Genomic DNA, 26,916 nt, shown 5'->3' on the forward strand with positions numbered 1-26,916 from the left:
ACAATTGCTCCACAGAGTCGCATCAACTTTGGACTGCTTTTAGGATCTAAACCAGTCTCGACCGGGTAGCAAGATGAGACTGTTTTTTGTGTGTGCATGCATATGTGAGCACACACAGCACATATACAGACTCCATTTATATGCTATCGTAATAGTTGTTGCGACACACGTTTTCTAAAATCGCATATTCTGCACGTCACTCTGAAATAATGAGCCCTACTGTTCTACTTTACAGTCACACGTTTCACAGAAATACTGTGTGTGTACTTTCTCAGAGCTACACACCAACTACTTACATACATTTGTTATTCACGTACCTTCTAGCCTTGTATTATGTACGTTTCAGTGGTGGAATGTAGCTGAGTAGACTAAATCAAATACTGTACTCTTGTACAGTTTTGAGGTACATGTGCTTTGCTTGAGTATTCTTACATTGATTAATAGCTGTGCTTACTGGTTAGTTAGCAGAGATTTTTCATAGAAAATATTGTCAGTTAATAAAATATGACACATTGTTATAAATAGGTTGGCAATGATGAAAAAACAAAAGAAGTTTGATGACGTTGTGAACCAACACGGGTTCATGGGAGTTGTAATGTTCATGTTCGCCGACCTCCGCCTGCGCTCTGTGACTGTATTGTCTCGTGTTTCCCGTGTCACCACTAACAGGCGACTGAATGAAACGTTACCTCAGATAAAATGATGGATTTATCTGGGTTTGAAAATTGTTGAAAACAATTGGTATGGAAATGTCAAAAAGAATTAGCTAATTATTAGTATAGAATTATTATTATTAGATATTATTGCAATATTTTTACTTGTTCCACCATTGGTCTGTTTTTAGTACACAGTAGGGACAAATTCACACTGCTTTTCCTCTTAGACCAAAAATCAAATAACCTAAAAAAATAAACAGTGAATAAAATTACTGTTTATTACAGTGGTAACAGTAGCAATTAAGTCCCTTGTAGCACCAGCAAGTACTCATCTGAATTACAGTATATACCTGTGATCTTCTCTCTTCCTGCACCTTCAGGCTTACAGAGTCTCTCACTCTCCTTTTGTCAAAATCTAAGAGCAACCCCATCAACCGAAGCCTGACCTTCCGCTGCTTCATGCTGGTGCAGCGACAAACGTCTTTCAGAATGACGGCTGCACCGGCAGAAGTCAAGAAGAACGCAAACCTCCAAAAACAGCATCTCTGACAGCTTTGACCTGCTTTGGTATTGGCTGAACATCCTCCTCTTTTTTTCCCTTGCATCCTTTTTTTTTTTTTTTCCATCCATGCATCTCTCCGCCCCATGACCTCCATCTTTGCCTACCGGCATCTCAACTGAAAAAGAAACCAACAGCACCCTCACTTATTTACGTCCACTTGCTTTCCCCATCTTTCTCCCTCTTGCAAATGAGATGACTTTAATTTTGTAGTCGATGTATTCCAGCGTCCTAGTTTATTGCCCTGAAACTCGTGCTGCAAATGCAGTTGTGCTGCGGAGAGGTTCGGTGCCCTTAAAGTAGACGAACAAACATGCATCATGAGGACATTTATATTCACACATTGAGGTAGAAGTGGCAGAGGCTTAAATATGATGAGTGGAGCAATGGGCTGCCTTCGATACCGAATATTATTCTATTTCTCGAGCTTCACCCACTGCCTTCAATCCATATTCCTGTGTGCTTCATGGTCTGTCGGCCAAAAAAGAACAAACACCACAGAGCGCTGAGAGGACTGACAATCTAACATGGCACAAAAAAAAAAAAAAAAAAATCTATTCCTCTAAATCTGTGCTCCTCTGTTTTTGCACCACAGGCGCCCTTTTATATGCAGGTGGTGGTCGATGGGGAGGAAAACAAGAGCTTTATTTTCCCAAAGCAATCTCTTCTCCTTTGGCCTATCACCAGTCCCTGTTTTCAGGTTTTAATTACTGGCTTATTAGACTGTCAACTGAGAAAGGCAGAGGGAGAGAAAGAGAGGGAGAGAGCAGGAGGGGGGCTGCAAAAAAGTAGGACACAGGAATACACCGGGCGCAAACTAAAAAAAATGGTCTGTTTTGCGAGAGTGAGCAGGGAAGGAGGGTTGGGGTTGGGCTGTGCGGAGCAGACGCCTGTACATGTGAATGCTGTTAGTGTATGGGGTGGGTTAGGATGTGTGCATGGAGGATGGGGAGGAGTGTAAATTGGTATTTAACTTCACAAAGGGAGGATTCTGGCTGAGTCAGAGCATTTTTCCTCCCACTCCTGCCCATCACAACTATCACCCAGAAGCAAGAGGGAGAACGCACAGAGAGAGAGAGAGAGAGACAGAGGAGGGGAGGGAGGGAGGGAGAGATTAGAGACAGCAGCTATTATAGCAACAGAGCGACCACGGCTAATGCATTGTTTCAGCACTTCTTAACCTTTTTCCTCCAGCAAAGACAGAGCGGTCGTCATCTGATAAAAAGCAGCGAGGTGTTATTACTGTGAATAAATGACTGTTTTCATATACAGCCATGGGTAACATACTGTGCAACTGATTGTGCAGCATTTCAACCTGTCCACGTACGTCTGATTAAATACTTTCCTAAAATGAAGTGAAGTTTCACCTCTACTTTTCACCGTTAATTCAATACTTTATCACTCACAACAGAGCATCACCGAAACGCTTTGCGTGAGCATGACAGGAAACCTACTATAAAACCATGAAGTCATGTTTGAGCGTTTTCCTGCTCCGTGTGTATCGGCATGTTCCTCGATCTCATTCTGCGCCACCTTTTTTCACATTTTGGCGAATTATTCCGAGCATGAAGTGTTACTCATCAAGGCAATTTATGCGTCGGAAACTGGAATAATTTCACACAATATGCTTTCACAGGTGTTTTATTTGATCAGGGATGCAATGTCTCAGTAACAATAATAAAAAAACTATTGGTGTTGTGTTTTTATTGCTTTTTGTCTCCCTCCATCTTTCCTTGATTAAACCAGGCAGGTGGTGACAAGCGTCCTTGTCTCTGTGGCATTGTTTTTTGTTTTTTTTCTATCAAGGAATCTGATTACATTTTCCCTTTAATTTGCTTTGGATTTCTGCTATTGAACCCATATGTGACGTGGCTGTTACCACACCACCGCTGGGGGATTTCACAAACCTCCTGACGCCAAAGCAATATTGTCCCACATCTCTTTTAAGTGGATTTCCTTAAAGGAACAGGATTTCTATTTGGCAGTGCAATAATAACGCAACACAGCCTCCATGAAACCCCCCTAGTCATTACGTTCTCCTGACACGAAACTCAAATGTTGTCCAAGGACTCACAACCAATGATTTTCCTCTGCAAAGACCCCTCTTATGGCATGAAATATTTAAGGACCCCATCTCATTCTTCAGTAGTGTTTTTTTTTTCCGATACATATCGATTCTGAATATCTTGAAACTGTTTCAATGCTCGTTTTTCCGCAGTGTCGGTTCATTGGCACCAGCTGCACTTTCTCGCGAGCTCATGTGCAAGTGATGCTACAGAGCAATGCTAACGAAAGGTGTTAGCACAACAAATTTAGCGAAGCATCTGAAGGACACGCACGTCGACCTCTATAAAGTGTGTTTGTAATGCATTTGTAATGCTCAAAGCTAAGCTAATCCCCCTCAGAGCTATCACGCCTGAGGAATCTCGGACTGCAGCATTTCAGTTGATAGAAAAATACTTTGACTATGATCTAAAGTAAATGAGCTTGGATGCTGTACAGACATGCATCATATTTTATGTTATATTTCTCTTTCAATCCAACTCTAAAATTTTATGCCCTCAGTTGTGTCATTTTTTTCACTGTGATACCGAAAATGGTGTTGAATATTGCTACTTTTCAAGGTATTTTCTTAAAGTTACAGTTTCTAGTATCGTGATGACACTATACTTCACCTCCTGTTATGTTGCTGCAGAAGAACTGTATCTATTCCAGTTGTATGTGAGAGTGTGTAGGAGTGTAGTTAAGGATTAAATTATGGTCGAGGTCCCCATTCGCAGCACCCAAGGCTTATAGATAGAACAACGATGCACTCTGCCATGCTATAAGGGGAATCCTTTGGCTTGCCAGAGAATGACTGTGCTTACTGCGCGCATGGGCGTTCATGTGTTTGTCTCGTTGACTGTTTCCTCTCGCCGGGTCACTTCCTTTCATCCACAAAGCCTCCAGATTCGCCCCATCAAAGAATCATCTGCAAACCGTGGAGCTCCGTAATCGGGAGAGGGCCACTGATGTGTCCCTGGGCTTTCTCCACTCAAACTGAATCACACAGGCGGCCGCACACAGACAACAGGGCTGCACGCCATGGCTTTTGGAAGGTCACTCTAAGAATAGCTTTCAATACATAAAAAAAAAAGGACCAGATCCAGTGGAGAGCACACACTGAAATGTGCATGCAAGCAAATGGACACATAGGAGCATGCATTATTTCATGGACACAGACGCAGACCAAAGCACTCTGAATTCTGTCGAACACGCACAGATATGTTCCACTGGCTGATGCACATAGCGCACATTTGTGCTCAGCTAAAAGCGCAGCAAATTAACCACCTCACGTCCTGCTGAATCCATCCCGTGATTCACTGCCCAGGAAAGTGAGCCTGGTTGCAAAACAAGGAAGAAAGCAAATGGCATCGACCTTTTATGCTTGAAAAAAAGCTTCTTGCCCATCGAAGCAATGCTTCTTCTTTTTTTAAACTCATTTATTCCGTTAATGTGCTGGGAAGATGGTTAACAGCTGCAAAGGGACCCCTTTGATAGTATTTGATAGCTAATGTAAATGCACCACACTGGCTACATTATCGAGCGGCCTCAGACAAAAAGAATAAATCACCCATTTCTTGATGAAACGAAACATTCATTCATCTTGGTTCTCCTCCCATCTTCTTTTATCTCCTCTCTATCAAACACTTGCATATATAATGTATTAACACAACTGTTAATGCAAATGCGGTGACCAGTGATTCTAACTTTCTGACTCTTTGCTTGCAAAAAAAACCTACTAATAATCCAATGGGACTACATGTTTATATAATCTTCCTTATGTTGTTGCTGAGAATTCCCAAAGTACAGCCTCAGACACAGTAAATGCACATATTTTTTCACATCCTTACACACTTGACCTCTGTCAACTGGCAACATGGATGCTGCTCAGTAATTTCGCTTTGCAGGACAGATGAAGTGCCACGACTACCATCCCTTTCCCGCTGCTCCTCTTCCCCCTGCTCTCTCTTTCTTTCCTCTCTGTCCTCGTCTGCACTGTGATGTTCATCCCTGAACTCCAGCGTGGCAGATGGGTGAGAACACAGCTCCCAGCGTCGAGCTTAACCCAGTCATCGAGGGGTTAACTTTGAGGTTAACAGCAACGTTGGCTGTGTACCTAGTTAGCGCCTTGGCCGTCCCGCATTCAGATCCTCTGTATCTCTTCTAGCGCCTCTCTTTCTGTCCACTGGTGTCTTTTCAAAGGTCCTTGCTTGTCATAAGCAGCAGTAAATGTTTTTTTTTTCTTTTTAATTCTTGGCCTGAGATAGTGTGCGTGCATGCAAATGTGTGTGTGTGTGTGTGTTTGTAGAAGCAGGTATAGGCTTCCAGGCAGTACAGCCGGCCCTGATGTGAAGTGACATGTTAAGAGACCAAGCCTTTGGACACTGGCTGAGGGAGGAAAGAGGCAACAAATAAAAACAGACATAGCCTTTATAAAAAGCTACAACACAACTGCATCAGGGCAGCAGATGGCATGTCACCGCCCCAGCCCCCTTTCATTACAATATCACTCAATCGTTCTTTAATCTTGCATCACTTTTTTTATCGTTCTGTATTTTAAAGAGATACTCTGAATATGAGATAATGCTGGATGGCTGTACTGTGACATGTTGAGCCTGGGAGAGGTTGGCTTGTCTCACAGAATGAGAGGGAATCTCTTCCTCTGACTATTTGCTGCAGTCACCATTGTCTGGATCAGGCCAATTCACCTGTCTGCTTAGCTTACCATTATACGTCCCTCTGTTGCCTCACCTGACCCATTTCAACTCTGTTTAACTGACGGTGATGCAGCACAGCGCTTGAACTGCAATGCTGTGAAAATGTTTTTTTTTAAGAACATGTAACTAAATATAACCTTCTGTGCAGGTCAAACACACAGAACCCTTTTGCTGGCAGGGATTCAGCGTGTTGGAGAGCATATTGTGGTGCACACCAGCAGATGCTGAAACGAGAGTTTGAGTTCAGGGTCGTCTGGTTGAAGGACAGTCTCCCTACTTATTGCTCTATAGTCTACAGGCTCCTGTCACCAACACCTTCAGTCGAGATTGGAAAATGCATCGCTCAACAAAGCAGCAGTGTTTAAGCTACACTCCCGGTGAATATAAAACAGCAACAACAACAAAAAAATCATTATAGTGTTTGTGTTTCTTATAAAGAAAAACCCTAATAGTTGTACTGCTTGTATGACACCTTTCATGCAAATATGCAGCCAGAATTGCTTCACATAACGTGACTAAAATAAGGAAACTCAGCTATCATAGGACTAGACGTAATAAATTTTAACAATCAATAAAATACTTGCTAGCAATCTAACATATTTCTATGCATTTGAATGCATATTTCACTTTGCACTAGGGGATGAAAGAGAAGAAGAGCAGAAAGAGTAGATAGTGTCAATATGCAGTTACAACCTCAATTCCACGTTGGGACACTTGGAATTCAACAGAATGAAATAATTTGCTTCATCCTTCTTGACATACTCAACTGCATACAGTCCAAAGACAATATATTGAATGTTTGACTTCATCAGCTTCATTGATTTTTGTAGATATCTGCTTATTCTCAATTTAATGTATTTCAAACAAGTTGGGAAAGAAGCAACAAAAGACTGGGAAAGTTGTGGAATGCTCCAAAAACACCTGTTTGGATCATTCCACAGGTAAACAGGTTGATTGGTAACAGGTGATAGTATCATAATTGGATGTGAAAGGCTCAGGATGGAGCGAGGTTCACCACTTTGTAAACACATGATTGTATAAAGGATGTTACTACATGGGCTCAGGAACACTTTGTTAAACTGTTGTCGGTAAACATAGCTCATTTGTAAATGACTGCATTCTGTTTTTTTGGAATCAGGGTTTTGCAGTTTGAAAGCAACCTGAATTCTACTGTCAAAAATGTGGATTTACCATCTGAGTGATCAAAGAAATAAAACGTCCAAATCACTAGTACAACTGTTCATGACAAGGATGTTTAGCTGTACTTAAACTGCACTAACGGAGCTGATAATGATGCAGGGTATTAAGGAACATTGCTACATTTCCAGCACACCTTTCAGGAGCACTCCCTGCCGCATGGCGAGTACTTGAGATGACTGGGTAATTATAAAGTCCTAACTGACTGCTTTTTCAGACAGATGTTGCGCTCATGAATCTTGAAGCAGGTCAGATACCCAAACAGACTGCAAAATGAGACAAGAGGTCTCTCAGCCACAGTCAAAGTTCTCTGCTCTGACAAAAGAGCAGATGGCTGTTTGTGGAAATAACAAACCAGATCAGAGAGAGAGAGCGAGTCAGAGGACGCTGCAGATTCTCCACTACAGCTCATCCTCCTACGCAGATTGCCTTTTCACGTTGTCACTTGAAAAAATGTTTTGATTAAAACAGAAAATTTATATGCAAGTTTTTAGCTCTTTTTTTAATCAACTTGCACCACAGTAGTTTGAGCATTTGGTCTTGCAAATGTGTGTGTATAGGTGTGTGTGTGCATTGCGTCGCAGTGACGCTCTGTTGAACTGAACTGCAGAACGACCAGGTGAATTCAGTTACTCCCGTGGCTGCATGTGTACGCAATGTTTGATTTGCTGTCCGCCGCTGAATACATGACTCTATTGAAATGTTTAAAACAATAACGTACATGAAAGGGGCCAATGCCAATTTTTAATTTATGTCACTACATCGAAATTGCACCGTGATCAAACATTTCTAAACAGTGTTTTCTGTTAACGCTGATGACTCATGCTCACAGTTTTGTTTGTCACGATTATAGAGCACTGGCTTACCTAACAGGGATAGCAGCTATTAACACCCTCCACAAACACTCCAAACACAACTTAATTGTTCATCATAGGAAGGCATTGTTCATGGGTTCCACCGCTACCAACCGGCAATACGTTGAAAGGAAGCTGGACACTCATGCAGTGAAACTACACCTGCATCAGAAACAGAACTCGTGTTTAAAAACAAATACAATTTTAAAAATGCATTAAAAATTTTATGGAGTACTTCTTTCCCGATGTAATTAGCTACAGTACATGCTTCTCATAAGACAGGCTGGGCTTTTATTGTGAAAGGGACACAGTGCTCTAACTGACTCGACGTACTGAGCTGTATATGATGAGCAAGAATAATGGCCCCGCTGCCACACGTCTGATACAATGACTTTACTTCCTGTAGCCTTCCAGCCAGCAGTACATTCTAAACAGATGGAGTCCAGCCAAAAAACATCCATTCTCCCTGATCAATACCCACATAACAGATAGACTAGGATGAATGTCTCGTAAAAAGGAGCTTGAGTTGAAGCTGAAAAAGAAAAGACTGCGACCTTTATGTTGGTGTTATTAGGGAGATGTGTGACATCCTTTCTTTTTGTAATCATTTCTAAAGTTGCAAGTTTGGCCAAATAAGTGCTGAAGCGGCTGCGCTTCCTTCTAAGCCATTTAACAGTAGGATTTATGAGGGGATCTTTTGCTTGTGCATGTATAATAGACCCTTATTTTAAACGTTCAGTCACTTCCTCTGGATAATGCAGCTGATCTAATGAGAATGAACTCTCCTCTGGCCAAAGTTAATCTCTGCGGCAGGCTCTCTTTCATTCACACCACAGACAAGTGCAAAGAATACAAACGCTTCCTTGCAGAACATTACATATATTACTTACTGACATCTCATGAATATAAACATAAACAGACAAAAGCATATGCATGAAAATGCAGTTTTGGCTCTTCTCTAAAATGTCAACACTGTCCAGGAAAAGCAGCTGTTTTTCCCTCAAGCAAACATTCACATTCCTGCATCATTCTGAATGGAATCCAGCCAGCGTGTCATAAAAACACTGCGTGAATGATGCACAGTTTCCTTCTCTGTGTTATTTAATGGCTCCGCACTCTTTAAACTCATCCAACCTTCTTACAGCGTACCATGAAGGACGGTTCACTAATGTACATGAGAGAGTCAATATTTCAAAGTTTTACTGGCAAACAGCAATTCTATTTAACAAAGAAAGGCTTTTTAAATGTATAATTTAAACATTATAACATATATAACAAATCCTCACCGTGCATTTTGTTCTGGACCATGATCCTTAATAATAATTCTATCAAAAAATGAATGTAATAAAATATGGAGCAGAATACGAGATCTACATGTAACAGATTATTATATTATTAAATGCAATTATAATTATTAGTCCACTTTTCAGTGTCTTCTTTGCCATTTTAGGTTCCAATAAGCAATATGGAAATACATGCAAACATGTTAGGTGTCAGAAATTGTGTTGTGTTCACAAAGTGGTGAACCTCGCTCCATCCTCGTTTGTGAACGACTGAGCCTTTCCAGAGTGCTCCTTTCATACCCAATCATGATGCTATCACCTGTTACCAATCAACCTGTTTACCTGTGGAATGTTCCAAACAGGTATTTTTGGAGCGTTCCACAACTTTCTCAGTCTTTTGTTGCTTTTGTCCCAACTTGTTTGAAACGTGTTGCTGCATCAAATTCAGAATAAGCAGATATTTACAAAAATCAATGAAGCTGATGAGGTCAGACATTAAATATATTGCCTTTGTACTGTTAGCAGTTGAGTATACATCAAGAAGGATTAGCAAATTATTTCATTCTGTTTTATTCTTGCACAGCGTCCCAACTTGTTTGGAATCAGGGTTGTAAAAACCTTCTAACAGGCATCTCTATGATTAGTGAGTAGCGGCCACAAAGTGTACTGTAGCTTATGTTGCGTTCTGGCTCAGAAAGAGTTAAATCCACATTCTTAATGACAGAAGAGGCTGTGGTACGCAGAAGATTTCACACGTATTCAGAACGCCATCTTAAGTGTCACAATTTGAACCACAATGTGCGGTATAAAATTAAAAGCCAAAAAAGTGCTAAAAGTGTCACTGGTGTGTGGGAAAGACAGTCAGGACAAGCCACAGACAAGCTGTTATGTCAGCGCATGCACTGAATGAATGACTGGGACACCATTTTGGAACAGTCATCCAGCTCCTACAATACATCCACGGCTCCTCCACCTGTGCCGCCCCACCATGAAAATCTGTACACCCGTCTGCCCATCCCACAGGATATGATATGGACAGTAGGTACCCCTTATGGATTATACTAGAGGCAGTGGGAAATTAACATTACAAGTCATGTCCCTGTTTCTCTACTGGTTCATGTTGTAACCCCTAGCAACAGACAGAAACCAGATCAGTATACAGATCAGACCTGGACAACGAATACCAATTTTGAGAGAGTCAGAGAGAGATTGACTTAATTTTATAAAATATTTAGAGTCACTGGCATGCACGGTTCCGCCTGATAGCAGTAATAATGCCTCTCATACATTCAGATATTAAACTCCACCATATCATCACGTTAGGGTGAGCTGCCTGCACCATCCTGCCTCCATCAGATTAAATGCACCATGCCCGACGTGAACGTGGTGCCGTGCAGCACCCGTGGAATCGCTATTCCGCCGCAGCCGTCACACGTTCGAGAAATCGCTTCCGACACACACGACCGTCCGGCGAAAGCAGGACGGCGCTTGCACAGAACGTGTGTTCAGTGAGCCTTCACTGAATAACAAAGACGGGGCTTGTTAGCAAAAAGAATTGATTGTTTTCTTACCTGAGACGGTCCTGACGATCTCAGAGGTGTTTCTCAGGCCCACGAAGGAGAACTGGTAGAGCCTCCAGGAGCGGATGTCCCCAACCTCAACTGAGCTCCTCTTCCACTTGTACACAATCTCCTCCCTGGGGTAGCCATCTGAACAGGAGAGAACAGAGTTAAAGGAGCTTTGTTAAACTGAGGAGAGGAGCTCGGCGCAAAAATGACACAATGTTTTTCAAAGACTAACATTCATCCCTTTCAGGAAATATCTTAAGACTTGACTCCTTCCATAAGCTCTCTGCTATATAAAACAATGTGTTCCAGCGCCGTTCAATTGAAGACTACACCACAGAGCACAGTCTGTTTTATTTCAGAGTAATCCATACCCACTAAGTCAGCTGGCTTGCAAATAAACTGTTTCATGAAGCAACCATTATATAACAGACTCCTGCACAACATGTTGACGAGATACGCAGTCCATCTGCGGGGAGGAAAGTTCTCTTTCTGAAGCACTGAGCTGACGTAAAAGCAAGCGTTACGAGATCGATCCATGGACGGCTACGAGTTGGTCTTCAGTAATTTCATTACCTCAAGAGGATGCTCTCCGGTTGTGAGAATCACAATAACAGTCTTACTTGTCTGGCACTGATTCACTTAGACGAGCAGATGCATTTTCCTAATCAGATCATACTTGTTAGTATTGAATTTATATCTGGTGTTCAAATTTCGGGAGAAAAAAAAAAGCGTTTTTAAAATGAATAGCGAGTTCAGTTTGGAGTTGGGCTCCTTGTCCGGTGACAGGATGTAAACAGGTGCTAAAGTCTGAATGTAATCATCTTCGGCCAATTCTCTTTCGATTTGGGTCGAGCGTTGTCTTCGGTCTGGTGATGAGCCGTGTGCGGCCGACGAGGGAGTGGCTTTAATAATGCACGCAGAGCTTCCTCGGTGCAAACTTGAAATGGCTTTGTGACTAAAGTGCTCTCAGAAATTCAGTGATGCTGGACCTCGGAGGAGCAGGGGATGGAAGGATCTGCCCCGCTTGCCACATTAGAGACATCCAGGCAGGCAGTCTGCTGCTCCACTGGCAATGCATCCAGGACAAATGATTGATTCAGTGTCCTTTTGGGAAGTTAGAACAACAATGCTCCTGGAGCTCAATAACACAACTTCACTTTGGAACTAGCTGTCTCGTTGTTGTCGACATTAAAATATTAAAATGAACATGCAGTCCGAGCTGAACGGAAACAACACGCCTTATCATTCTCCACCTCGTTACAGTGTGATCTGATCCTTCTGGCCATAGTCACAACCAGCGCGAAGGAGGTTGCATTGGAAATTCTACAATGCCGCTGTTGCTTTGTGGCACGTGTTGAGAAAAATATGCCGCGTGATGAATTGCTGCACACACTGCTCCGCCTGCTGCCTCTGAGATTGAGCTCATGTACTGTACATCAAGCGATTTTCAAAGTTCTGAAAACATCCATGGCTTTCATCAAATTTAAATGAAGGCTTCTGTTCCATTTTTAGGCCCGATGCCCCCCTGGTTTTTTCTTTCTTGTTGCTCTGGAGTTATTTAGGAAGAATTCTCCCTCGAGAATATCCCATGGTGCATCTCTCTGTAGATCCATAGTGGCCTCATTAGCATAGCTTACCCCCCATACGCTCCTCACACGGGGGGCGGGGTGACTCATTTGGACTCGTGTCACTTTTTGAAATGTCTTTTAGAGCAGTATTGACAAAGTGCAGGAAAATCAATCAGTGCTTTGCCTCTGGTCGAGTTGGCAATGAGACATCTATTATTAAATCCCTTTACTGAAAAAAAGATTGGGTGGCAGTTGTTAGCAGCCAGAAGAGAGCGGCACTGCTCTCTGTTTATCAAAAAAAGCACGTCTTGGCAAACTACCTGAGTATCTGTCATGTCTTCTTAACTATAACTCAAGCTCACAGTGTACTAGGTCCCAACGCTTTTTGGTCCTGGAGGATCACCGTCTTCTTACTGAGACGGGGAAACTGGCTCTGAAATACTGTGCACCACCCAACTGGAACAACCTGCAGAATCTCTTAAACTAGACAAGCTGATCCCTTTGAATCAATGGAGATCTCCTCTGATAGACGTGGAGCAGTGTGAATGTAGGTGTTTTATTTGAATTGATGTTATCTCCCATGTTGTTGTCCTTGAACTTGTTGATTTAGTTTCATTTCATTTGTATACTGAGCGGGGACTTTGCACAATACATGTACTCTACCAGAGACAGCTAAAAGCTCATTTCTGTATTCTTTGTGCACCTCTGCTCTTTTGTAGTCTCTGTATTATAATTTAGTTGATACCGATGTATACATATAGTTTTCATGCGCAAAACAGAACATTGTAACACATAAATGCACATTGTTAAATCTATTACAGAGCCCTTAGATAGTGTTTTGGTCAGCAAAGAGAGCAAGATATTCTGCACATCCTGTGACCCTGTGTGATCCTGTTCCTGTTGTATAGTTATCCTTAAATGATGATGTCTTTGTTAGGCTCATATGGCCATAGTGTAGTCTGTGTATGTGTGTGGGTGTGTGTGCGTGCGTGTGTGTGTGTGCATGCCTGTGTGTTTGAGATAAAGCAGAGGAAGAGAGGGCGGGGTAAGACAGTAGGGTATCAGCATATGGCCAGACTTACAGCTTGAAAACTCCAGGGGACATGAGTGCTCATCCATTGGGAAGTTGTTCAGTTTAAGCTGGCACTCGGCATCGATGGTCAACCTGCAGAGACACAATATTTGGATGCACACAGATATTTGATAGTAAAATACAAATAATATATATCTATATATTCAAATTGATGAATTGAATATAGTTTCAAATGACATACCAATCGATCACAACACAATAGTTTACATTTGGGAGTGTGCAAACGTGAGCATTAAACCCCTGCCCTTATCTGTATTAACACAAGGAATTATTAATTAAAATTTCACTAAACTAAATTGATGTTTTTTCACAGCAACACACCCGTCTCTCCGTTTCACACTTGAGGGAGTTTGAAGGCAAAGTCATTAAACTTCCTCTTAATGAGAGAAAGACCTTAAATGACTTTACCCATCCATGCACTCGCCATTGTCATGTATCATTGTCCTCCCAATCACAGCGGTCATCCTAATTAACCACTGGTTAAATTCTGAGTTCCTTAACAAATTAATGAAGTGGAGGGGTAGTGGTCTGCAAAGCAGAACATCCATCACAGCGTGATGGAGTCCAGAAGAGTTCACTCTCTCTCTTATTATTACTGATGATGTATTGTGGTGTCAATATAACCGTCCGCTGTATTTATGATGGAGCGCAAAAACATGAAAATAAGCACAATTAATATTTCCCTTCAATTGATCCCCCTGTTTTACACACTTCACATGTTTCTTGTCGGTTTCTTGTTGTTTCTTGTTTTACACTCACAAACAGTCTGCAGCCGTGTTATTATTGAGCTACAATGCGGGGGCTAAAAGGCAAACATCGTCTTGTAAATCAGAGCAGTAAATTCCTGGCCACTACTGTGCATTTGTCCAGCCTTAAGCTCTTCAGGCAAAAATGGGTCATTAGATAATGTAGCAATATTTATAATTAGCATTATATTTATATTATTCAAAAAAAAAAAAAAAATCTCCCCAAGCATTTAAGAAACTCAAACTCAATGAAAACCTGTATGGAAATTAAAGTGCTCCCTTTTAAGCCATATACTCAATGCAAGGGTGTCTAAAAGCATCAGTTTAGACAATGCAGTCCCTGTGTTCCCCTATCACTGACAATGACCTGCCTCATTCAGAGGACAGAGTTCCTCCACGCTAATTAATGTCAAATTTAAAATGCTGAAATTTAAAATTGCCCGGGGCCTGTCCAGGATCATCCGCACCATGAATCATTTATGCAGAGAGGCTGTAAATTGTTACGTACTCCAAGTACACCTTCTGCTGGCTGCTGGTGGTGGATGGCAGGGAGAGCCTCAGTGGTAGCAAATTGATAATAATACAGATACAAAATTAAATGCTGCACACATGTTATTCGTTCTTAGTCCACCTTTAATGCTCAAATTGTTGAGACAAGACTAATTACCACGTGTTTTCATTGTTATCCATTGTTTTCTGCTTTATTCAGCTGAGAGTGCTGGAATGAATCGTTTGTGCTTTTTTTCCCCATTGAATCTGTAATTAAAAGCACTTTAATCTTTTGGTTTAGACACACAAGCAGAAAAACTGACTACTATGGCAGAGATAATGATGACTGACAATTTAACCTTCCGATGTGATAAAATGATAATGATAACTGATAGGTCGAATAATTCTGTCACACAATCAATCAAGCGGTGGGTCTCGGATCAATGAGAAATACCCAAAGCAGGTCTATTACTAATATCTCATGTGGCGCGCTACCTGAGGGTGTAGAGTATCCGACCATCGTTCCAGATCCGAAGCATACGGTTGGGCGTGGTGATCCAGTGGGCGTCGGCCTTCTTGGAGTTGCGGAAAAAAGTGTCCGGGATCCAGATCTTCCCGACCATGTTGCTGTTGAGGCGCAGCACCTTCATCGTGCTGTTGAATTTTAACCTCCTGTCGTACCAGGTCTGAGCGAAAAAGATGTCGATTGTGTATTCCTGAAGACAGACAAAACACAGCTTTACTGGAACTGTTATGTTTAACTTCAAATGCTTTATGTAACACACGAGATAAAAGTCCCCGTTTCTCAGGAAAGCCTCGCAAACCGTACTGTTTGCAGCCAGCGCTGTCACCGATGTGTAGCTTTTAACTGTGAGACGCATTGAGATCAAATCCAAATGTGGGCTGCAAAAGCACCGTTTCTTCTGTCTGAGGGGAACTTTTCTATGCCAGTGGAAACTTAACGCTGGAGCACATTCGCAGGCACATTCTCCCTCAGACAAGATGGTAGATGGTGTCTATTCAGGCCAAGAAGTCCTTTTGTCCCCACTAAAGAGCGCTGCTGAAAAAGACCATCTTGACGCCCTCAACCTGAAAATTAAATGTTCAACGGGGCAATTAATAATTCCCCTTGTTTGGCTCAAGTATTATCTAACCTCATAACCTGCCGCCTTGGCAGCACTTTGTCCTGAGCCTGACAAAACCCTCCGCCTCCTATTCAGCCGCTTCGAGAGCCGTGTTAGAACATACGCACGAGGGATGAAAACACAGGCGATAGAGGCATGGGCAGAGCTGAAGAGCTAAAAGGTGTGAGAGGGAAAGGAGCGGCAGTGAGTGAGAGCGAGCTATCAGTTTTTCTTATTTATTTTGTTATTTGGAATGGTTGAGCCCCGAGGTTCAAAGTGAAGTACAGCAGGAGAGGAAAAAAAAATCTGGGGATTTGTGTGCAAGAGGGCATAGAGGCTTTAACTTCCTGACAAAGCTTAGCCCAACAATAAAGCCTAAATCCACGCCAAAGAGTCCTAAACGAGATTTGAGAAATAACATTTTCACCAGGCAACATTCCCATCCTTTCAGCATCCGTTTTCCCACAAAGGACAGACAGTTCAAATCCAGTGATGAGAGAAAGATTGAATGCCTGAGGATCTTCATCTGGGCCCTGCTGAGTGGGATAAACTTCTTTTTTTTCCCCCTCTCCCTTCAACCTATATACACTGCGGGATCTTTCACAGAATAATTTCAATTCAAACCGCTGCACGCATCTCAGAACAGCTATGAACTGCTCGTCTCCAGTGGCCACAAAGCATCAATTTATGATTCTCTTTCTTCTTCAAGCCTTTCTCTCGGCCTGTCCCATCTCTTCTTCCTCTCTCTCATGAGTTGCAACTTTGCGATATTTCTACGACTCCTGAAGCCTAATTTAAAAAAAAAAAGAAGAAGAAGAAAAAAGTCACATTGTGTTCATGTTGAGATGCTCTTAGGAAAAATCTACCCACCTCACCACATTTGTCATGTCGTAGTGTGAACACACAGGCCCAGCCACGCTCATTACATATGAATGTGAAGCAATCAGTCAGCGTTTCATGTCAGCAGAATGCTTTCGTCACACACACACACACACACACACACACACACACACAGATTCCCTAATGAGAGCACAAACACATTTTCTAACCGATCCCACCGATGCTTCTCCTCCAGCCTCACTGCAGTTATTGAGAGTGGGTGTTTTAGCTAAGACCAAGTGAACTGGAACTCCACCACCATCATGTAGAGCAGACCGCTCTGCAGAATCACAACAGAAGTGGGTTCTTGACGGGAACGTGCACCAGAAAACAACACGTAAAGCCACGTTGATGCGAGGGTTTTCCAATCCTTCTTCCTCTCCACTATCAGATGACCTGTTCTGCCCTATTTTGGACATCACTGCAGTATGACAGCTATATATGTATCCCATTACCATTACTCAGTTTTCAAATTTAAAGCTCATGTGCTGTGTTATTGTGCACACTTAAAACAGTTCTTTTAATTTTTGGAAGCTGATACTGTGCAAATAACCGGCTCTCCCAGTCATATTGGCTGAAACTGACATGCATCAGTGAGAGTAACATAACAAATGCTACACCGACTTGGCTTTGCAGCCATAAGCTTCTTACATCTTAAAGTAATAAGATCCAACACTGATAATTATAAAATGGATGGTAATATATTGGGGCATGTTGTTTATAGCAAGGTTAAGCTACACATCACATGACTGCAGGGTTATTTCATTGTCCTTATACCGATTACTGGAATAGTAATACAAAGAAAGCATTTTTGTTGAAGAGAAGTCTATAGAAAATAAACAGCATTGCAGCTGGTGATCACAAATACATGCAGAGAGCAACCAGAACACAATTTGAATGTGTCGCTCCAACTATAACAGCAAACAGAAATGATCAAAAGCCTAAAAAAACCTTGTCTACAAACCACATCCAAGGAAAACCACAAATTGGTATATTTATTTGAACAAACCACAAAGAGTTTGAACAGGTGACACCTCGGATTGCAGCTGATGCGATTCCTGGCAACAACAAGACAGAGAACATCTTGGGACTTGCCAACGCACGCAGCCATTTGCAAATATGCTGCTTTGAGATCTGGCCTGTGTTTCTAGCAACACAACTGGTCGACCGTTATCCGGTGTTTCAGATTCAAAACAAGAGGTGTGTAATGCTGTCAGATGCGTTAAATGGACCACGTTTATCCACTGTGGTGCAAAGGCCAGTGCAGCAGCTAAGTAGCTGATTGACACCTGCATTGTGTTGCTACACTACAAGGGCAGTGGGGCAGCATAGTGATTAGCTGGACTAACCAATCCTCCATGACAGCGAGCATCTGACCTGCTGAAGGGTGCTTGAGCAAGAATCTCTGCCAGCTCCAGAGAAGAGAGCTACTCTCTCGGTCGTTATTCACTCACCTCCTATAAGACGGAGGCGGCTGAACAAAAAATTGGGAATTAATATTCTCATTTAGTCATACATGCAGTTTCAGGTTGATAATTAATAATAATAATGACACACTCACACTGTATTCTAGTGTTACTCACCATATTGATGGCATTTACTGGGCCGATGCTGTTGACAAACATGTCTGTGTGGATCACTGTCGGTTTGACTGAGAAGAAGCAAAGGAAAAATCCATTTTAGAGAAATGATTCAGCACATCATGCACAACAGTTTTCAGGATGCTGTTTATCGGTTGTTATAGAAATCGTCATCATCAGTGAAGTAAAAGAGGGAAATAATCTCCCCGTTGTGAATGTGTGGACACGAAGCTGCTGGAAAACATAGACAGGTGCAGAGGATGAAATCATGCAAAAGAAAGTTTGAGATTCTTGCATACTGTTCACACTAAATTCAGGGGCCAATATTACTCCTAACGAAGACAAATGTCAAAAAGAACAATTTGAGATTTTGATCTTGAGACATATGAAGTTTGTCTCATTTCAGGGATGTTTTTCAGTTGTCTCAGGTGTGGTGTAGGTGTAATTTGCTGTTTGCTTTTTGATTGGTTGTTGCAGCCTGCGACTCAAGCATGAAGCTGCTGGAGATTTCAGACTGTGAGTTTCTGGCCTGAAAATGGCTTGAAATTGAAAATGAAAGAAAACAATAGCCAAAATGCACCGTCTTCACAAATCTAGCAGTGAATAGTTGGGGTGATAACTGTTTATGATTCTTCGTTAGTTTTCTTATTGCAGTGTTTAGTTTTACTACCACAACTACTATAACTCTACTGCTTCCACTAATGAAATATTTACATTCATCATCAGAATACAGACACAGCAATTTTAATCTTTTTGGCTTAAGACTTCTAGCTGTGTGGTGTTTATGAGTCTTCACTTCCTTTTAGATCCACTCGCTAATGAGATTCAGCTCAATCACTTCAAGCATATCCAGTAATTTACGTAAATCAAATGATCCCACTTTACTTTTACGAGACTATATTACATTATCAGGGTTTTAGCAGATCTAAGATTCGTCGGATAGTGCTGATGAAATCGAAACCCTGGCTCCTCTGTCTGCAAAGAGACTGCAGCGGAGCCTGCAGGACCAATTTCATCTTCAAACAGGCTTCCTGCCAGAGTCAGAGAACCGCACACTGTATTTATGGCCAAACTCCTGACCCATTTACCAGGATACCTTTGTGCCCTCTGCAACATCCCATCCATCCCTTCTTCTGTCCACCTGTGCTCCGGGCTCGTCTTGATAGCCAGTCAGTTACTCTCTTTTCTCAAAGACCTGCTGGTGCACCGGCGCTCCCACAGAGATACACTTTTAGGTCAGAAGTTCCTCATAAATATTTTGACTTGACAAGATTTTGAGGGAAGATTACAAGTCTTAGCCCTAGAACTGTACACTGGAAACAACTGAAGGCCATGCATTACACCTCTTTACTGCCTACAGTGGTTTACTGAGATGGACAGATGGACGTCAGAGAAACTATGGCTCAGGAAACAGGACAGCTTGGTGTCAAATGGACGTCCACGCTCTGTCAGACCCCCTAAGTCAGCCTGGATCCGCTTTGCCACTTCGCCATCTAATGCGTATGTTTATGGATGACTGGATGCTGCATCCGAGAGGAGGGACTCAACCAGACTCGAGGCTTGATGTGGGAACCGTAGCGAGTGTGAGAGACAGAGGGAGGGAGTGCAGGTTTGCATCCACTCCTCATGTCACTCGCAGGCATACATGAGTGTGCGCTGCAGCCCCATCCCTCCGCGCACACTTTGACATGCATGAACAAACTCTAGCACACACACACGCAATCAGACGCACACAGCTCTTACTGGTTTCTGCTTTATCCCGCATGAAGCACTAAGAGTTGCTTTTGGCCAGTTATATCAGTGAGTGGCTATGAATACTGGGGATCTTATTGCATTGGCATGATTAGAATTTCTGTATACTGAAGTGTGGTGCACAAAACATGTAACCCTGGACTGGGTTAATAGTGAAATCACATTAAATGTTACAGGCATGACATTACTGGAATTTTAATAAATAAAAACAAAGTTGCCTTGTTTTACGCAGCCAACTGGAAAGTGGACGTCTTCAGTAAATGCACAAACAGACGCCAAGAAATATTATTCTGAGATGCCAGTGGACTTAAAGTGGCTCTTCAAAGATTTCTAACTTGGTGTGTGAGACGACACATGCCAATACACCCACCTCAGGCATCCAAAGGCTGATCGAATTAGCTTATAGACTCTGACCAAATGCATCGCCGCGCATTACCAATCATTAAGGCTTGTTAATTAAATCCATTAACCTCGCTGTACAATGACTTTATGTCCTTGCCGTTGCGCTCCGTATTTGTGAATGCTACGAAACAATCTATTTTCTAGAAGGCAATGACCTTGATCGGTGGCGTGGATGTGTTATGAATTAAGGATTTTCAAATTTCCCCTCTCTCGCTCGAGCTCTCTCTCTCTCTGTGTGTCTGTCCTATTTGCTTCAGTTTTCATACGCACAGTAGACTCCAGGGGCATTAAAATTAAATGAGCATCACAATGGACTTCAAAGACGAAGCCGTGGCACAATCAGCGATGAATCTAAATCCACAGCATTCCAGTGCTCTGAGGAGCGGAGGAGAAACTTCGCTTTGCCGTGGTGTGGTTCGTTGGTTGATTGGTTGGTGGATCAGATGACAGTACAGCCAGCTAATTATAACCCTCTCTGTGGCTGTGTAACTTGGCAGCAGCTGGAAGACCAACGATGGGAGAGCGAGATCATAGCGCGTTTGAAGATGATGGTTAAGGCGGTGGCAGCCAGCCGCGCGGCTACGCAGCGGCTCTCTGGGTTGAAGCCGCGCCTCAAAGCAGATCTGAGCTGCTCTTCAATTTATAACACGAGCCCACTTCTGAGGTCTTAAGACTAAAGATGATGCCCTTCGTGAAATGTGCACATTAAATGCAGCATTGTACACATCGTGCGGCGTATGGGCAAGACCATGAAAGCAGCTCAGTGCAGCAGATTTACAGTACACATCCGCTGCTTTCATCTTGTGCCATCATTTCAGGCAATTCATTTGTCATGCTTTAAAGCTGGATTAGATCAATTCGCAGCAGTGGCACCTCCGGCTTGGGTTTTTTTTTTTTTTTTTTTTCCAGTTAAAACAAATAGCCATTAGGAATTAGCTAGTCGGGAAGCTGATGAGAGATATTTCCCTTTTCGTTGCACTAGGGATGCCTACTGGGCAAAAAAAAAAAAAAAGTTTATTAGGCACGTTTAAATGTGTGGCTCCAAGTAGTATTAAAACCTAACTGAAAACGTGTTATTTAATCCCAGGAAAGCATGTAATATTGCATAAAATAACTGATTAAGTGCACAGAATTTGATCATTTAACGCTGGCTCATCACTTTTCCTCTTCGGAAGGAGCGCTCTTTCGCTTATTTCAGTTGCTGCCTCCCCCTTCCTGCTGGTGTACTCCACTACAAGACACAGAAAAAGTGTCTCAAATGTAACTCTGTGACATAGACTGATAACTGGACTGGGGCTTGCCATTCTATTCTTGCCTTTTGCGGCCTCAAAAACAGAACTACCCACTGCCCCTGCAGTGGGAGGAGAAGCAGTTCATGACTAGCATATAGAGTGGTGTATCTTTATCATTCTATAAGTGTATGTGACAGACTGCATGTGACAGTTTTCCCAGGAATACTGACCCACGAATAAAGTGTTCAAGGGTACTGAAGATCTCCCTATTCAGCTCCTGCAGATGGACGTGACAGGCTTTAGGATATATGTGCACTTGTGTAGACAAGAGAGACCTGCCCAACTGCCTGTCAAAGTGAAGGGAGTAAGCTGCTTGTCCACTTCTCACACTGACAGGACAAGGCGTGCAGGACCATGACGGACTGCTATCTTCGCCATAACACATGCGTGTCCATAAACACATGCACGCATACTTTATAGTCAGCCCGTCCGCTTGTCAAGACACAACACAAACACACTCATAGAAAGGACACGGGCAAATGCACAAAGACACCTTGTGCTGCCAGGCATGGTGCAACAATAAACTGTATGCTGCGCATATTAAATGCTCTTTGTGTTCAGTTTCTAGAGCCTGAGTGCAGAACAGGCCATCCAGGTGCAACTGGCCTACCCTACTCTTTAATTTATGCCATTTAAAGGTCAATAATTCTTAATGTTTTACAATTTTCAGCAGATTCAAAAATACATTAGGTAGCATGACTAATATTATACCATCATCACCTGCTCCCTCAGTGAGGCAAGTCATAAGCAGATCTCAAGTCTCAAGTCCAGTCCAAGTCCTAAACTTTGTGTTCTGAGTCGTCAGTTTACAGAAATAATGCATGCTTTTTAAAATTAGAATTCACTACCATCAAAGAAATGGATCAGGTATTTTATGGCAATATTTCTGTTGGGTTGGAGTTTGTTGGCATTTTATCAAATTTGAATCCAGTTTCAAGTCCAGACAAGAGCCAAGTTCTAATTCAGCCTGATGACGATTTACTAGCAGTACAATTGTTACCTACCTACAGGTGATAGAGTCTGTAACTGGCAATGTGCTATTATCAGCAGAAAAAAGAGGCGGTCCACTGCGGCTAACAATGCAAAGCCCACCAAAAGCACCTTTCCCTTCTGTGTGTGTGTGTGTGTGTGACTGGCTGCTGCTGGATTCATTCAAAGTATTTCTGTTGTCAGGGGGGGGGAAAGTACTTCTTATATCATAATAATTCATCTTTGGGCCTTGAGACTACATCAAGTGATTCTAATCAGGCCGGAGTCCAAATGTAAAGTAACGAGTCACTGGTGTTAAAGTCAAATTGTCAACAGATTCGTGACTCAAACACTGTTGCTGCGTGAGAAGCTCATGACTCCAGTAATGGTGATTTTAATTCATTCTCACATCCTCTTCTTCTTGTGGAGGGAATTGTATGACCTCGCTGGCTAAAGTCAGCCCTCCGAATAACGACAAAAGAGTGAGGCTGTTTTTCAGCTCCTTAAAAGCTGATGTGTTTTCTATTTAAAAAAAAAAAAGGTCTCTGTAAGTATGCGAACAGAAAGTATAAGTGTCACTGGATGTGTTTTTATGCTATGCAAGTGTCTTCTCTCAATATGAGTCTTCATACACACGGTAGTATTAAAAATTAATGAGCATCACAATGGATTTAGGATGTGTTTCCTCTAATTGCCATCTCCAAAAAAAGGAGAAAGGAAGTCTAAGAGAAGTATTCCCTTCATCTAATGTACATTTCTTGGTGACAATGTTGAGAATCATTGCTGTATCATAGAGATAAAAGATTAAAGAGGGGTATATATAGTGTTTCAGGCTTCGCGCAGTTGCAAAAGCATGGATTAGCTGTCGACAACAAGTGAGAAAATGCTATGCTCCAGGCTTCAAAGTGTCCCTTCTAAAAATCACTGCATCACATCACAGATGCTATGTCTCTATTTTCCTGCAGCTAATGGGCAAAGCGCTCGGCTATAAGCATGCATGTCAGTTAATGCGCGCATGTATGCGTTTGACTGCAAATTTAACCAGAGACGTGGGTGCATGTCTATGTGATTCTCTGACTAAACGTATCATCCGTGAAAAATCAGCGCCCACCTCCGATGTCAGGTCTGAGTTTGTTGTCGTATCCATCGAGAAGGCTGTTCAGGATGTGCGTGACGTCACTCTCGTACACTTTGGGAGTCAGCACCCACGTCTTGTTGGACACCTCATCATCGTCATCAGTCTGGAAGGAGCTGTGGGGTGGGGGAGGGGAGAGAAAACGCATTGCAATCAGTCGTTTCTTTCAATAGGGGAGCAAGCAGTGTTTTTCCGCATGCGCTCTGTTCACTTTATATTATAAAATATTGAAAGATGTGAGACACAGCGAGAGACAAGTTCTCGATCCAAGGTCAGGAGATGAACTTGAGAACATTTTCAGGACGCTTCATCGCCACGTCAGTGCCACTGTAGACACACTGAAAAACGTGTGATTAATCCTCTCTCTCCATTTGGTTTCTATTATTTCTAGGTATTTAAACTTTTGAGTTACTGAAAATAGTGAAATAAAGTGATCGTTATGCAGGATTCACATATGATTCACATTCAGTGCAACACATGTGACGCAGAACATGCATATAAGAATGTAATATTCATGTGGTTCTGGTTTGCCCTGCAAAGCCTTTTTGCACTAAACAATATCATTTTTTCACTGTGAGATGCATAAGTTCTCTTCACCTTGTACACTTTCCAATTTAAAAAAGCATAGTTCGATTGAGATTGAGATACTCCTTATTCCACGTCTAGGACCACTCAGGGGCAGGGTGTTTCGGTGAAGAACCCGGAAGTATTTCGTCTAGTATCCACGATGCATTCAGACCCAACCAGATAAGAGAGAGTAAAAGCAACCTGTGTGCTGTCTGATGTTCGATGTGAAAACGAGATGAAAGGACTGAACTTATTTGCTTCAGATCTTTGCATTCCCTGCACGAAGATGACACCTTTGTGCCACATACGCTTGAACGATATGCGAAAATTGCAAAAGCACAAAGCAATCGTAGCCTAAAAATAGCACGAGGCTCACACATACAAGCTCATCTAAGAGAATATAAAATAGGTATATAGAGACCTTTTGGCTGATGGGAATTATGTTGTCTCTAAGGGGATGAGCTAATTCATTATCTCAGTTTTCGGTTTTTTTGTTTATTTTCATTGGAAGCTACATCAGTGCTCTGTGCACCACCACACTAGTTGAGTGTTGTGACACAGCTCTCTTCATTAATTTTGTCCACCTGAAAGTCTTATGTGCACTTTCCCCCCATAGAGGGGTGTTGCTAATGTTTGCATTACTTTGTCAGCATCAGTCATGCAAACTCAGCATCATTTAGGCACCTGGTTTTAGCATTAATGTCAAGTTAAATTGGATCCAGCATTACAGTCCCACCTGGACAGATTCACCGTAACTTCTTCTGTTCAGACTGAAACAAGTCCAATAACAGTCACTCTCTCAAAGTGACATGTTTTGCCTTTTGTTTGCTTCCATCCAGGTGAACACCTCGCCCCAAAAAAAGTTGTTTGGCAAAGCCTCTGAAGAAAGGAGGGCAATTTAAGGCAATTTTCACTCAATAGCTGTTGGAATTAGATAAAATCGGCAGGCCAGCAAGTCGATCAGCGTCAACCTCTTTCGCGTGACCATTTCTTTCATATCACAAGAATGGACACACCAATAAATATTTCAATTTACGCTTCTTGTGACTAAGTGTTGATTGACCAATGAGACATGCTTGTCATGACGGACTATTAAAATCAAGACATGAACTCAAAGTATTTTACTTTTACGTTTTAATACTGCAAAAAGTCAAAGTTAGCATAAAACTGAAGAAACAAAATCTAATTTCAAAGTCTTCCTGTTGCTTCTCAAAATGGCCTTCATTTTATATAAACATGACAAAAGAAATGTAAGGACATGTAAGAATTTCATACTCTTACTGTCTGGTCCTGAGTTTGAATAAAAACCTCCACAATGACCTTTAATAACAGCTGAAATTCTCCATCAATTTTCAGCTCAGCGATTCTACAAAAATAATGAACGAATTCCAAGATGGCAAAGTTGAGGACCTTGACGGCAGAATTGCTTGTTGTATCATAAAGAAGGTTTTTAGGGCCCCCAAGTTTGTGAGAGAGCCAATTTTCCTCAGTTTACTTCCTCGCCCCAGACGTCTCAAACTGAAGGGATAATGACGTCTCAAGAGCCCCCGACCACAAATACAGCCATGGCGGAGCTGTAAATGTTTCTCCCGCTCTCTCTTGGTGAATTATATGTCTGGAATGAAGGTTTACCCTTTGTGAAAACAAATCTTTTTTTCAGGTTTGACGCCTGAATTAAAGATGTGATCCTCGATGATAATGCATGAGGGCGAATTTATATGCTGACAACAACAAGCTGCCATGGAGTGGGTCGCTTTAAAGACTCAGCGCAACGCAATGCTGTCTGATAATAGGAGGGGAGGTTGGCAGCACCAGTGGGCGGGGGCGAGACGCTCTGTGCGCCTGACGGGAAGAGACAAGTGGACAGAAAAACACATACGTGATGTGTGCGAAAGAGACTGTGGGCCAGACTTATGTGCATAAAAGCACGGGGCGAATCTGTGCTGCATCTTTTCATTCAATTTGTGCTAGCACTGTCTGTGTGTAATTAGTGTGTGATTTACTGAGGCAGCAGTTCATTACGCAATCAGTGTCTGGGACTGCCTTCTAGACGTGTTTCGTACGTGAAGGGGGAGTTCAAAAAGTGCAGTTTGGTGGTGGGAGGGTTGGGGTTAGGGGAGAACATTATGTAGGCAACCACTTCTGATTAAGCTTTAATCATTATATTAACCTCGCAAAAGGTTTGCAAATAGTACTGCGGAACTGAAAAAAACTATGGAACAAAAAAAAAAGGTGCAAAAGACTAAATGTATCTTGACTAAAGATGGAGAAGTTTTTCTTTGCACCACATGTCTGGAAAAAAACACCCTGAAAACATGAGGTCTGCTCCAAATCTCAGTTCTTTTAAATCACTGCTCAGATTTTGCTGCTTGCTATTGCCTTTAGCAAATCAAATCTGCAGCTATCCTTTCATATCTTGCAGTATATTCTAACTGCACTGTGA

At 42.2% G+C, this 26,916-nt stretch overlaps 1 protein-coding gene across 3 annotated transcripts in view; it reads right to left on the reverse strand.

Annotated features, from left to right (window-relative positions):
- Nucleotides 1-26,916, reverse strand: part of gabrg2 (gamma-aminobutyric acid type A receptor subunit gamma2) — a 49,087-nt gene that overhangs the window by 15,690 nt on the left and 6,481 nt on the right. For all 3 annotated transcript variants that reach the window (XM_041951747.1, XM_041951746.1, XM_041951745.1), the window contains exons 2-6: nucleotides 23,883-24,022; nucleotides 18,360-18,427; nucleotides 15,269-15,489; nucleotides 13,528-13,610; nucleotides 10,881-11,018 (exon numbers count right to left, since the gene is read on the reverse strand). In XM_041951747.1, coding sequence (XP_041807681.1) covers nucleotides 10,881-11,018; nucleotides 13,528-13,610; nucleotides 15,269-15,489; nucleotides 18,360-18,427; nucleotides 23,883-24,022 — 650 coding nt within the window. The remainder of the gene's footprint in view (nucleotides 1-10,880; nucleotides 11,019-13,527; nucleotides 13,611-15,268; nucleotides 15,490-18,359; nucleotides 18,428-23,882; nucleotides 24,023-26,916) is intronic.

This window comes from Chelmon rostratus, chromosome 14 (assembly GCF_017976325.1).
Source record: "Chelmon rostratus isolate fCheRos1 chromosome 14, fCheRos1.pri, whole genome shotgun sequence".
Classification (NCBI taxonomy): domain Eukaryota; kingdom Metazoa; phylum Chordata; class Actinopteri; order Chaetodontiformes; family Chaetodontidae; genus Chelmon; species Chelmon rostratus.